The sequence below is a fragment of the Zootoca vivipara genome, chromosome 16 (genome assembly GCF_965207765.1).
Source record: "Zootoca vivipara chromosome 16, rZooViv2.hap1.1, whole genome shotgun sequence".
NCBI classification, from domain to species: Eukaryota; Metazoa; Chordata; class Lepidosauria; order Squamata; family Lacertidae; genus Zootoca; species Zootoca vivipara.
Genome location: NC_142599.1, coordinates 1,813,569 through 1,828,165, shown reverse-complemented (window position 1 = coordinate 1,828,165; position 14,597 = coordinate 1,813,569). Strand labels below are relative to the sequence as shown.

The 14,597-nt window shown below is 45.8% G+C and overlaps 1 protein-coding gene across 1 annotated transcript in view; it reads left to right on the top strand.

Annotated features, from left to right (window-relative positions):
• The window catches only part of AACS (acetoacetyl-CoA synthetase), a 55,577-nt gene that overhangs the window by 34,311 nt on the left and 6,669 nt on the right, over window positions 1-14,597 (top strand). The window contains exons 9-16 of the mRNA XM_035098023.3: window positions 1,502-1,582; window positions 3,313-3,437; window positions 7,503-7,567; window positions 8,590-8,712; window positions 9,689-9,802; window positions 12,804-12,929; window positions 13,431-13,500; window positions 13,898-13,956. Of these exons, the coding sequence (XP_034953914.2) occupies window positions 1,502-1,582; window positions 3,313-3,437; window positions 7,503-7,567; window positions 8,590-8,712; window positions 9,689-9,802; window positions 12,804-12,929; window positions 13,431-13,500; window positions 13,898-13,956 (763 nt within the window). The remainder of the gene's footprint in view (window positions 1-1,501; window positions 1,583-3,312; window positions 3,438-7,502; window positions 7,568-8,589; window positions 8,713-9,688; window positions 9,803-12,803; window positions 12,930-13,430; window positions 13,501-13,897; window positions 13,957-14,597) is intronic.

Here is a 14,597-nt window from a genome sequence, read left to right as displayed (position 1 = left end):
CCACACGTCCTTCCACAGTGGGGACATTGGTTTCCGGGCGGGAGTTGATCACGGTGTGGATTTGCCAAGCGTGCCTTCCTCTTAGCACGTTTATCCCTTGCGTTCTGAGTTCAAGTGTCTTCAAAGCCCATGAAACCTTTGGTAAAGGCTGTTCTCCAACTGGAGCAGTTGCAGGCCAGTGTTTCCCAGTTGTCAGTGTTTCCCAGTTGTCGGTGTTTATACTACATTTTTTAGATTTGCCTTGAGACAGTCTTTAAACCTCTCTTGTTGACCACCAGCATTACGCTTTCCATTTTTAAGTTTGGATGTCAGCACTGTGACACTCAAAAGCAATAGGAGTTAGCTGGTTTTCACAATAAACTGGCTAAACATAAAACTACTGCAGAACATTCCTTGTTTGCTACTTCATTCTCCCCATCTCTGTGGTTTGCGCAATTTACATTCTTTGTTTGAAAAAGGTCCCCAAACCCCCCGCAATCATTGTAGACCCTATTTTTACTAGCACATACTTGGATTTGCATAAAATCCCCTCCCAATATTTCCACCAGAGGTGAGGTTGTAAAAAGGATAGGTAGGAAGCAGAACTTGGATATAATATAGTCACAGAGTTGTAGAGTTGGAAGGGGGGACCACTAGGGTCATCTAGTCCAACCCAGCGGCGGAGCATATGCTCGCGCTGCCCAGGATGGGTGCATGGGGTGCGCCCCTGAGGGGGGCAGAAGATGCCCTCCCATGTGCCACAGTTCAGGGTAGGAGAGGGCCAGGGAAGCTGCTCCTCACTCTCTTCCAGCTCTCCACTGCCGGGTCAGACATGAGCTACTGCAGCCGGGTGGGTACGAGGCGCCAACGCCAGACCTGACCCGGCAACAGGGCCCACTCACAGCTGCATTTTTTTGCGTTTGTTGACTGAACTAAAAAGTTTCAGTACGTATTATGTTGACTTGCTGGGGTTAATTAATGGTCAGACGAAGTTATTAAACTCATTTTAAATTATTATTTTTTCCAAAAAAAGTGTTGTGAGCCCCAAATTTTTATTTATTTTAAAAACACATATTTTTGCCATTTTGTCAGTCACCCTCCTCAGTGATGACACCCGGGTCGTCCCACACCCACGGCACCCCCCTTTCTACGCCAATGGTCCAACCCCCTGCAATGCAGGAATCTCCTGCCCAATGTGGGGCTCAAACCCACAACCCTGTGATTAAGAGTCTCATGCTCAGTGGCGATATCGAACTAAGCCATACCCGGAGTAGACCCATGGCAGTTGCTGGACTTACTCTGGGTATGGCTTGGATGGATCCTACTCACAGGTCTCCAGCTTGAGTTTTGAGTTGCACAAGCTCTGTAACTGCACCTGAGGAATCTTTTGGCTAAAGGCAGTCCTGTACGGTGGGGGTGAGAGATAGTGGCTGCTTCTTGGTTCGCCCAGTCTAACCATTACACCCTGCTTTGTTTTCTCCTCCCTCTCCCTATATGTCCATCTTTTTTTCTTTTAAACCAGGGGACGTTAATTCAGCATTTGAAAGAGCACCTCCTCCATGGTAACATGTCCAGCAGTGACAACATCATGTACTACACAACAGTAAGTGCTGTGAATTGTATTTTTGCTAAGACTTTCAACACAGCATGCACAGGGTTTGCCATGTTTATTCTTTTCTTGAAGAAAAGCATGACTTCTATGACCCAGATAAACAATAATGATGCAAGTGTGCATAAATTGGCTTATTTTAGGGAATTTATTTGGTAGGAGAGCGCAAGTGTGGGGAAGATTCACCTGGCTTTTTGATCCTTCATGCTCCTAATAAAATTGCTTTTGCATGGCATGGCTAACCTTTCAATCCCAAAACTTTGCTTTTAAAATCAGGCAACAGTCTTATTTTGTCTGAGTTGACTGATTCTGAGTTTTGACTGGTTTGATCCATTAACCTTTGCATATGAGCGAAGGGCAGCTCAGACAAGCAAAAAAGCATGTTTGTTTTCTGAGCCACCCATGTGGATTGTGGCAGGCATTTGGGGGACATTCCCTCTTGTGAGAAATGGTGCCTCCTAAAATAGTATTTGCCTCCTGCAGGATGGGAGCTGTTGCCCGATGAATTGAGGCACCTTTTTGGTTTCACCTTTTGGAAGCTGCTTTATACTGAGTTAGACATTGGCACGTCTAGCTCAGTACAGCCTACACTGACTAGCAGCAGCTCTTCAGAGTTTAGGGATCTTTCCCAGTCCTTCTTGGAGATGCCAGGGTTTGAACCCAGGGCCTTTTGTACGCAGAGCAGCTGCTCTACCCCTGAGCTACATCCCTTGCGAAAATTGGAAGCCGCCAGAAAGCTGACTATTCCATCTAGCTCAGTATTGTCCACACTGACTGGCAACGGCTCTCCAGGGTTTCAGGAGAGCTTCATTACCTGTGAACCCCAAAATTTGGGATCCCCTCCAAAGTTGTGCCAAAGTTTGGCAGTCATTCTGCAGTGAAAACAGCATGTTTTGCAGCACCCTCCAAACCTGGTAATTGATATATCAGACCGAGGTTTGTTGTAAACACCCCAAAATCCACCATTTTCCAAATAACTTTAAATCAGTGCCAAATTTTTGCAATTGTTTTGCAGCGAAAACCTTGCATTTTGCAGTGAAACCTCTGTGTTTTGCAGTGTCCCCCAAACCCAAGTAATTGATACTCAAACCACGGGTCATGGGTATCAGCCCCAAACCCAACATTGTCTGATTCACTTCAGACTAACAGTGTTGGATTTTGGGGTGTTAACTATAAACCCTAGTTTGATGTATCAGTTACTCAGTTTGGGGGTGTGCTGCAAAATGCAGGGGTTTTCACTGCAAAATGATTGCAAACCTTTGGCACAGCTTTGGAGGGGACGCCAAATTTTGGGGTTTCTAGTTAATGAAGCTTTTCAGGAAGGACAGCCCTACCTGGAGAAGCCTGGAATTGAATTGGAGGACCCTCTGCATGAAAAGCAGATACCGGTATTCTGCCTCTGAGCTACGGCCCTCCCCATTGACTGGGCTATTGGGGGAAAGGCTTAATTGATGAAACGTCAGAGCATGACACGGCCAGTCTTGAGTGCCCCCTGCTTTGCATTTAAACCTGGGGTGTGCAGTGCACTTGGAATATTACCTGATATGATATGATATGATATGATATGATATGATATGATATGATACGGTATGATGGCACATACATTTTACACACCTGTGTCCTTGAGAAAAAGTGCGAGATTAGCTTCACAGGTCTGGAAATAGGTGAGGGAGGTGACTATGTATCTTGGATAAAGCTAACGTGCATTTCTCCACACTCCCTAGACCGGTTGGATGATGTGGAACTGGCTGGTTTCTGCTCTCGCTGTTGGTGCATCTGTGGTTCTATACGACGGGTCGCCGCTCGTTCCATCCCCCAATGTCCTCTGGGATTTGGTTGACCGACTAGGGTAGGTAGACGTAGACCCGCAAGTTATCCTGAAACAACTACTTGTGTGTTTTGTTTGTTTGTTTGTTTGTTTGTTTAAAAAAGATGCTTCAGTTTCTAAGTTGTTTACAAGTTCCGGAGGGCAATCAGAATGTTTGATGCAGCAGAAACATGGGGGAGAGATAATAAGAGCTTACAATGGTAATTCCAGGAAGCATTATATTGGAAGTGGATGCCTAGGTATTTAGTTTTTAACCTGTTCCAATGGGTTTCCACTGATCTCCCACCAATGAGGCTTCCAAGATCATGAGAAAACAAGCACTTTAGGTTTTGCAAAGTTCAGTTCCAGTAATAATAATTATTTATACCCCACCCATCTGGCTGGGTTTCCCCAGCCATTCTGGGCAGCTTACAACAGAATATTAAAATACAATAATCTATTAAACATTAAAAGCTTCCCTAAACAGGGCTGCCTTCAGATGTCTTCTAAAAGTCTGGTAGTTGTTTTTCTCTTTGACATCTGGTGAGAGGGCGTTCCGCAGGGCGGGTGCCACTACCGAGAAGCCCCTCTGCCTGGTTCCCTGTAGCTTTGCTTGAGGGAACCGCCAGAAGGCCCTCGGTGCTGGACCTCAGTGTCTGGGCAGAACGATGGGGGTGGAGACGCTCCTTCAGGTATACTGGACTGAGGCCGTTTGTTGGCTATACAGTATTCCTGGCAGCAGCACAGGAGTCGCTTCAAGCCAACCCTTGTGCGAGAGAAGATGACCGCATCGTCGGCATAAACTGTAGTAAGATGGAAAGGTGGATGGAGCTGGGCTTTGGGCAATGGCCATCCACCCCATGTAAACAGGGTGCAAGGTCGTTTAAGAAAAGGTTGAATAAATATGGGACTAAGAAGTAACCCTGTTTGACCCCTTTGTTGGCAATGATTGGGGGGGGGGGGTTAGCCTGCCTGACTGGGAGCATCTCACCTGGCAGCACATGGAGGTCTGCAGTTTAGAACAACACTTGTTTGACCCCAGTTATTTGACACAGGGGGAAACCTACAGATACAGTCCAAAGGAGCATAGGGAGTTCTATACAGAGCATAGGCAGAATTTTAAAAAGCAAGTGGTCCTCACTGACTTGGGGCAAAAAGATCTTGTCATCCAGAGGAGCCCTGACTGCCTAGATAAAACATTATAACCTCACACACTCCTTATTTGGGAGTAAGGCCCACTGAGTAGAGACTTAGTTATTTACTAGATGCAAGTCAGCAGCACCAGATGACCCCGCTTGGCTAGGCAGGCACTGGGGTGGATTGCTTCCTGCACCTTGCAGAGTCAGGCCCAGGCTGCCACTGGGCCCAGCAACAGCAAGCAGCTCCACCTCACCCAACCCATTGCCACCCCACCACCACACTTCCCTGACCTGGGGATTCTGGATCATGGACGATCAGTCAAAACGGGAGTCTCAGCGATCGCCCTCTTCCCCCGGAAACAAACCAAGGAAACACACATGGGGGAAAGGAGTGCTAGTCCCTGGTGGCTGCTCCCTTACCCTTTTGTGATTGGCCAAGAGGATAGCCAGCCAATTGGGATTTTTTTAATTTAAAAACTTGATTTTCTTCTCACTTCCCTCTGTGCCCCCCTAGCCTCACGTGATTTTCACATATTGCCCCCTTGGAATATCCTAGAGCCCCTGGTTGGGAAACAGTGCCATAAACTCAGTCGCTGAAGTACCGTATATTCTGGCGCTGGGTCATATTTCTTATATGGCGAGTATATCCCCTGGAAAAGTTGGGGGTCGTCTTATACGCCCAGTTGTCTTATATGCCGGAATATACAGTACTTGCCGTATAAGAAATATGACCCGGCGTATAAGACAATCCCCAACTTGTGAGAAGATTTTCCTGGGTTAAAAAGTAGTCTTATACACAGGAATATACAGTACATAGAAAGTGAGATACTTAAGGAGCCTTGAGCTCCAGGTGGCTCCAAGATAACTTGACAAAGCCTTTTTAATGGTTGCATGGGAACATTCTCCTGCCTTCGTTCCGCTTTCACTCCACTTGATAAGAACCCATGAAAAAAACAATGCTGTGACGTTACTTCAAAATCACACTGCTTCTTCTGCACACTCTCCTTTACATAACTTTTTGGTTTAGTAAATGGTTCCAGTGTGCAAACAAAAGCAAACCCACACATATCTGTGCTCTTCAGTATGAATTCATCTTCAGCAAAAGGTAAATAAAATGTAGTTATTGGGTAGTGCTGGTTTACAGTTGTTGGGAAGTGATTCCCCGATTGAGCTTGGAATGGTGGAGCTTCCAGGCCTAGAGCTTTAGCATTGGCTTCAGAAACACCCCAGAGAACTCTTTGAGACTGTTTGATAAGGGGAAGCTTGGGAAATAAGGATTATTTTGTCTGGTGGTGGCAGGGCGCTCTAATGTGGGAAGCGTGGGGGCAAGGAGAGGCTGGGACATAGCCAACACACTTCCTAAGAAGAGAATGACTTCCCTCACTTCCTGTGTTTAGGCAGGTGGTAGAGACAGCAGAGGCTCATTGGAATGGTTGTTTTTATTTCACCTGCTGCCGTTGTTAAAACTACTGGTCAAGGTCAGGTCAAACATTGATTGCTTATGGTGAACGGCCTTTGCAAAATTTCATATGAACTCCACAGAGATACTGGGCTTAAACGGCCTCGGCCCAGTATACCTGAAGGAGCGTCTCCACCCCATCGTTCAACCCGGACACTGAGGTCCAGGGCCTTCTGGCGGTTCCCTCACTGCGAGAAGCAAAGCTACAGGGAACCAGGCAGAGGGCCTTCTCGGTAGTGGCACCCGCCCTGTGGAATGCCCTCCCATCAGATGTCAAAGAGATAAATGACTACCTGACATTTAGAAGACATCTGAAGGCAGCCCTGTTCAGGGAAGTTTTTAATGTGTGACATTTTAAAATATTTTAAATCTTTGTTGGAAGTCGCTCAGAGTAGCCCAGAGTGGCTGGGGAAACCCAGCCAGATGGGCGGGGTACAAATAATAAATTATTATTATTATTATTATTATTATTATTAATGATACATCTATTCACTTTTACAAATAGCTAAAAATACTGTGTCTGAAACACAGTAAATAAAAGCTAGAAGCAAGGATTTTAAAAACGAAACAAAATAAGCAAGAAAGGAAATAAAATAATGGTCTGGTCAGGCCTTTGTCAGGACAATTTATTGCTGTCTCTGAAAACGCTTTTTTGCACACATCCTTCTGCCAGCTAGTGGAGAAAGAGACCCTGAGAGTCACACACGAAAAGTCGAACGCTGACAACTGGTAACATACTTTGTTTTGAAGCAAGGTGGTGTGCCAGGTTTTGTATGGGGTTGAACTATGTGGCTAGGAAGACTCTCAGATTGTGAAAGCTGGTACGGTAGCTTTACAGTTTAAACTACTGTACTGCAGTTTGACGCCTTCAGCGCTCTCTTTTTAGATTGCATTTTACTCTGGTCTCATCTATTTTATGGATACTTTGGCAAAGTGCAAATTTTGGCATAGTTTCTTGGCCCACCACAGTTCAATACTTTGTAAGTTATTGAATCATAGCTTCTTAAGTCCTGAACTGGGAAACTATGGATGCCAGGTTTGGAACGAAGAGCTTAAAGCCAGGGCTTTTAATACCCAGGTTGTTCTGATTCCAGTAACCATAGTTTGCCCGTTCAGGTGTACAGGAACTATTGTTTATTGACCCAGGAAATGCTTATTTGCTGCTTACTACAAAATGACTTACAATGATTAAAAAACCCTAAATTAAAATACATCAAAAGATTTGCAAAAGAATAGTTAATAGTGCTCATATTGCAATAACATAAAAAGGACACATCCTACCCCACCCAGCTAAAAGATGAACTTGGTTTAGAGCAAAATGCTTGGGTAAATAAAGAACACCTTTGCCTGGCACCTCAAGGTTCAGGTGCATCTCCAGAGAAGGGATTCCATGGCTTGATATCCCCCACTGAGAGAGGGTCTGATCACATGTTGCCACCCTCCATTATTATAAAATAATGAATAGCAAAACGACCATAGTGAGTGATGATTGTTCCTTTTTACTTGCAGTATCACCATCCTTGGGACAGGTGCCAAATGGCTGGCGGTGCTGGAAGAGAAGAACCTTAAACCATGTAAGCTCCAACATACTCTTTGAATTCTGTTTGGCTCTGGAACTGGACCACTTTGCTTCCCTCCCACTTCTAATTAGTTCCACCCGCTGACCCAGAAACTCCTTACGGGGTCCCTGCCGCGGGACCACATTCATCCAGTGCTTTACCAGCTGCACTGGCGCCCGGTGGAGTACAGGATCAGGTTTAAGGTGCTTGGTTTGACCTTTAAAGCCCTATGTGGCTTGGGACCCTCGTACCTACGGGACCGCCTCTCCTGGTATGCCCTGCGGAGGACCTTAAGGTCCACAAATAACAATATTTTGGAGATCCCGAACCATAAGGTGGCTAGATTGGCCTCAACTAGGGCCAGGGCCTTTTCAGTATTGGCCCCGACTTGGTGGAATGCTCTCACAGGAGACCAGGGCCCTGCGGGATTTGACATCTTTCCGCAGGGCCTGCAAGACGGAGCTGTTCTGCCTCGCCTTTGGGTTTTGATTTGGGCCATTTTAAAATGAGGCTACATTTTTTTTAAATTTTTTTTAAAAAATCTAAATTGTATTTTAATCTATATTTTAATCAATTGTTTTTCTTTCTTTTACGTTTTATTGTAACTTTATTGATGTCAGCCGCCCTGAGTCCGGCTCTCACTGGGGAGGGTGGGGTATAAATAAAAAATTATTATTATTATTATTAAAGGTATTATTGTTCCCCAAAGAGTTGTTACTTTGCCCATGGATCATGGAAACACAGGAAGCAACCTTATACCAAGGCAGGAAGTGGGTCCATTTAGCTCAGTACTGTTGCATCAGGGGTGGGGAACCGGCAGCACTCCCAGATGTTACTGGACTTCAACTCCCATCAACTCCCAACTCCCATCAACCCCAGCCAGTGTGGCCCATGGTAAGGCTTGATGGGAGTTGTAGTGCAACTGCCTGTGTTGGTGGCCTATGCTCTAGTCTAGAAGTTAACAGGAAACTTAGGGGGGGTGCTGATGATTGGCCAGGAAATAACAGTGTAATTCTGCCTGGTAATGTTGTTCCAAGGTGAAACTCATAATCTCCAAACGCTCCACACCATCCTGTCAACTGGCTCACCCCTCAAGCCTCAAAGTTACGAGTACGTCTACAAACACATAAAGAGCAGCGTTCTGCTGGGATCCATATCAGGTAGGGTTTTTCTGAACTTGAGCCCTTGAATGTTTAGTGGGGTGCAAGTTAGAGGGAGGAGGATGCAGTGGTTGCTAAGCAGTCACCATTTGGGGTACTATTTTGTGTCTCTTACATTGTCTTGTGTGGCCCAGAGGTGGGCAGATGTGGATCTACTGGTAGATCTCTGTGTTGATCGACAAGGATTCCTGATTCCCAGTTGTTTTAACAATAGCAGCAGCAACATTTGGAAGAAGATTTGAGGGGTAAAGAGCAGGTTTTTTTAAAAAAATAATATTTTTCAGTTTTTCAAAAATTTGAAAATACAAAGATTTGACCCGGAAACTACAACTAATCCAGAATGCGGCAGCTAGACTGGTGACTGGGAGCAGCTGCCGAGACCACATAACACCGGTCTTGAAAGACCTACATTGGCTCCCAGTACGTTTTGGTGCTGACCTTTAAAGCCCTAAACGGCCTCGGTCCAGTATACCTGAAGGAGCGTCTCCACCTCCATTGCTCTGCCCGGACACTGAGGTCCAGTGCTGAGGGCCTTCTGGCGGTTCCCTCACTGCGAGAAGCAAAGCTACAGGGAACCAGGCAGAGGGCCTTCTCGGTAGTGGCACCGGCCCCGTGGAACGCCCTCCCACCCACCAGATGTCAAAAAGAAAAACAACTACCAGACTTTTAGAGGACATCTGAAGGCAGCCCTGTTTAGGGAAGCTTTTAATCTTTAAGAAATTAGTGTCTTTTAATATTTCTGTTGGAAGCCACCTAGAATGATATATTATTATTATTATTATTATTATTATTATTATTATTGGTATTATTATTATTATTATTATTATTATTATTATTATTTATTGCACCACTAGCGTGTTTTAAGCATGAGGGAGAGTTGCAGTCCAGCAACATCGGAATGGATGTATTTTAAAAGGTTTCAACCCTTTTGAGAGATGGGCTTATGGAAGTCTGTTCTGCCCCCCTCTCGTTTCAGGAGGCACAGATATAGTTTCCTGCTTTATGGGTCAGAATGTGTCCATTCCAGTTTACAAAGGCGAGATCCAGGCACGGAATCTGGGAATGGCAGTGGAAGCCTGGAACGATGAAGGTATTTCCCCCCAGCGAAAGCTTTTCCAAATCAGAACTGTGGTTGGAGGAGAAGGGCTTCTGACAGCACAGATCTATGATCTATGGGCAAATGGGGGCTCTTTTCTCATCCCCGCTGTTGGTTGTAAGGGGATGGGCTGGGGAAGGTTCTTTGCAGACCCCCCACGTAGTTTAATTTGGGTTTTAAAAAGAAAAGGTATCACCAGAACTTATGGAGAGCCTTATAGCATGGATGGAGCCTGTGTGTGGCCCTCTCTGGCCCTCGGGACTCTCCCAAGGCTGCCCACCTCACTTGTCCTTCTCTTCCCTTTTGGGGTGCTTTTGCCTGGCTGGAATGTGTCCTCGGATAATGATACAGTCGTACCTCGGAAGTCGAACAGAATCCGTTCTGGAAGTCTGTTCGACTTCTGAAATGTTTGACTTCCAAAGCGTGGCTTCTGATTGGCTCCAGGAAGCTCCCTGCAGCCTATTGGAAGCCGCAGAAGCCCCATCAGACGTCTGGCTTCCAAAAGAACATTTGAAAACCGGAACACTCACTTCCAGTTTTTGATTGTTCGGGAGCTGGAACATTTGACTCCCAAGGCGTTTGGGAGCCAAGGTACGCCTGTAATGCCTCTTGCTTGGAGGGTGTGTGCATTTCACCCTCTGGTTGGAGTGAATCCTAGTGCACAAAGGAAAGTGTTGTGTCTGTTACTCTGCCCACTCTTGTTAATGGCTCCTCCCATCACTGGAATGGGGATCTTGGGCTAAAAGCTTGCAGGGTACTTTTTCTGATTCATGCTGCTGGCTGAGATGAGCTAGATCAGGGGTCCCCAAACTTACCCAGCTTCGGGCCGGTGCCTGCAGTGCCAATCGTGCGGCGGGCCAGAGGGCGGGGGAGCGCGCGGGAGCGCATGCCCATACACATGCACACACTCTATTTCCAGCGCACTTCTGGGTCGGAGGAGAGCCGGAAATAGCTTGTGCGCATGTGCATGGGCCTCCTCCGACCTGGAAGTGCGCCGGAAATGGTGCATGCCGCAAGCTATTTCTGGTGCACATCCAACCCGGAAGTAGGCCACCGTGCCGCTAAAAGTGGGTGGCGGCAGCAGGTGGCGGGGGCCATCGCGGGCCAGATAAAAGAGGTCTTCGGGCCATATCCGGCCCGCGGGCTGTAGTTTGGGGATGCCTGAGCCTGAGCTACATTGTGGCACCCCAGTTGCAGAATTCCCCCTCTAGGGAGGTTCTCCACATACTGGTGATTTATTTCTAGTGCTAGGTGGAACCCTCTTTATTTATCTTCGACTTTTAATTTTTTATCTGTGTTATTTGCTCTGCTGCTGTGGTTGTTGTGTGTTTATTATTTAATTTCTTCAATTCGTTAGCCACTTTATCTTGCCCAAAGTAACCAAAAGCAATTTACAAACTAAGGAGGGGGTGAGGGTGGGAGAAAGAAAATCCACCCACTGCTTGTTTACTTCATTTTACTGCTTTTTCTCGTTGCAAACTTCTCCAAGGATTTTGATTGAGCACCACCCAATAAATAGCTTAAATAATGTACATCAAGATAAGCCTGGGGATTGTTGTGGGGCATGTAGAGAGAAAGGAGTTCTCTCATTTCACCTTTGTTGAATCCAAGGCCCCATCTGCACTACACGTTTGGAGCAGTATGATTCCACTTTAAACAGTTGTGGTTCCCCCCCCCCCCCAAAGGCTCCTGGAAATTAGTTTGCTGAAGAGTGTTAGAAGACTTCTATTCCTCTCCCAGAACTACAGTTCCCAAAGTGGCTTAAAGCCAGAATTAAGATTGCCGGAAGAAATATCAACAACCTCAGATATGCAGATGACACAACCTTGATGGCAGAAAGTGAGGAGGAATTAAAGAACCTTTTAATGAGGGTGAAAGAGGAGAGCTCAACAAAAAAAAACTAAGATCATGGCCACTGGTCCCATCACCTCCTGGCAAATAGAAGGGGAAGAAATGGAGGCAGTGAGAGATTTTACTTTCTTGGGCTCCTTGATCACTGCAGATGGTGACAGCAGTCACGAAATTAAAAGACGCCTGCTTCTTGGGAGAAAAGCAATGACAAACCTAGACAGCATCTTAAAAAGCAGAGACATCACCTTGCCTACAAAGGTCCGTATAGTTAAAGCTATGGTTTTCCCAGTAGTGATGTATGGAAGTGAGAGCTGGACCATAAAGAAGGCTGATCGCCGAAGAATTGATACTTTTGAATTATGGTGCTGGAGGAGACTCTTGAGAGTCCCATGGACTGCAAGAAGACCAAACCTATCCATTCTGAAGGAAATCAGCCCTGAGTGCTCACTGGAAGGACAGATCCTGAAGCTGAGGCTCCAGTACTTTGGCCACCTCATGAGAAGAGAAGACTCCCTGGAAAAGACCCTGATGTTGGGAAAGATGGAGGGCACAAGGAGAAGGGGACGTCAGCGGACGAGATGGTTGGACAGTGTTCTCGAAGCTACGAACATGAGTTTGACCAAACTGCGGGAGGCAGTGGAAGACAGGAGTGCCTGGCGTGCTCTGGTCCATGGAGTCACGAAGAGTCAGACACGACTAAACGACTAAACACCAACACCCAGGAAACCTTGGGAGTTGTAGCTCTGTGAGGGGAATAGGGGTCTTAGAACTCCCTGCATACACTTCCCAGGATTCCTTGGGGGATGCCATGACTGTTTTAAAGTTGTATGACCCTGCTTTCCAAGTATAGTGCAGATGGAGCCACAGTGGCTGGGCTATGTCTTCTTCAACCTTCTGATGTCCAGAGGTTGTTGAGCTACAGCAGTGTGGCCTGTGGTCTCAGGGATGTTGAAAGTTAGTCTGGCAACATCCATAGGGTGCCAAGTTGGGGAGGGCTGGGCTAAATGATGACACTCAAGGTCTTATCCCACCTCCAAAGGAGGTGTAACAGGGAACAGCTGATCAATTGCGTGATGAAATACTGCACATTCAAAGGGCTAGAGAGGGGAAAACAAGCCGCCTTTGTTCTTGATCCTTAAAACAGGCAAGCCAGTTTTGGGGGAAAGTGGAGAGCTGGTCTGCACCAAGCCTATGCCCTGCCAGCCAACACACTTTTGGAACGACGAGAATGGAAACAAGTATAGAAAGGCTTATTTCTCAAGATTTCCAGGTATGTATTGAGGTAGTGCTTTTTGTGTGTGTTGTGGGGGCACATTGTTGGTCCCGCACCTATAAAGCCTGCAGAACTAATATTTGAGCATGGCATTTGAGAACTGCTGTGGGTACCAATATTTGCTTGTGAAATTGTAATCTCGAAAGTGTAAATGTTGCGGGATTCCTGCTTGTTTGCTCACCATCCCACCCCCTCACTTTGCTCTCTGCAAGTGCAGGGTCAGATCTCTTCATCTTTCTGGTGTGCTCCTTTCTCTCAACTTCAGAAACCATCAGGGATCACAAATAGGTTTGAATTCTTTTTAAAAATGGGTCTTCATTGTTGATTTGATAACTGAGGCTGCAGCCTGTGATTGTTGCCAATTGTATTGTTTGGTTTTTTAATCTGTTCCATCAATTAGCACTTTTCTCGTGAATGTGAAAACAGATTTGTGTGCCATCCAGGCCTGGATTGTTAATAATTGACCTGGTTGCCCTCCATGTGGGTTTTTCTGGACAGGTGTCTGGGCTCACGGCGACTATTGCAAGATCAACCCCAAGACAGGAGGTATCGTCATGCTTGGCCGCAGGTATGCCCATCACTTTGGCGTGACCATATGTGAGAGATGCTTCGTGGCTGTTAGCAGAGTGGCGTGCTGTTGTTGGCTGGGAATACGGGGACACATTGTCAGTCTGGCTCTGCTGACTGGCTGACGTTTCTGAGGCTGGGCCTGTTTGTTTGTTGTTTATGCCTGTATGTTGTTTATGCCATCGTTCTAATGGGTATGAATCTCTAACAAACAGTGGTCTCTTGGAATCCTAGCCTAAGGATCATTTTTTGTTGCATATTCAACACCGTTTTATTGAGAACCATGATAAATTCCCTATGTTTTGTCTCTTTTCATCAGACTGTGATTATACATTAATGGTGCTTTAATAATGATTATGCTTTTCCTCTATGGCTTGTACTTGTTTCTTCCCCCCCAGTGATGGCACACTGAATCCAAGTGGTGTGAGGTTTGGGAGTTCTGAGATCTATAACATAGGTATGCAATTTAACATTTATCCACTCTTCTTCCTCCCCTTACCGGTAATTGCTGTATTGGCTAACTTGATTTCTCATTTTTCTATCTTGACTTCATTCAACAACAACCCTGTGAGGTAGGTTAGGCTGAGAGCAGTGTGTGGGTGCTGCAGGATTTGAAGAGGCTCAAACTAGTCAAGTCACCATTGGCCTCATCTGTAAGGCGTAGAGTACTGGACCTTGCATGCACTCAATAAGTCTCTTAGTCTCTAAGAAGCTGTCATTTCTTCACATGCCCTGCACGGTGGCTTGGTTTACACACAATGCTATGTTGTTGTTCGTTTGGAATTTGCAAACCCAGCCAAGCAGACTAACTATGGCTTGTATTTTGCCAACAAATCACAATGTGAACCCAAGGTTTCTTGTTGGTTTACAAACCGTGGCTTGTTTGAACTATGGTTTGACTTTATGTCCAAACTCAACAGTTTTGCTTAATAATGGTTTTTTTGGGTACCCCACCCCAGGCACAAAGTAATAGCAGCTGTTTTTAAAGTCTGCCTTTATTGCTATTATTAATAAAGGCAGCATTTTATGTAAATCACTTTTAAAAAATATTAAGCAGTATATAAATCTAGATAGATAGAGAGAAAGATAGATAGATAG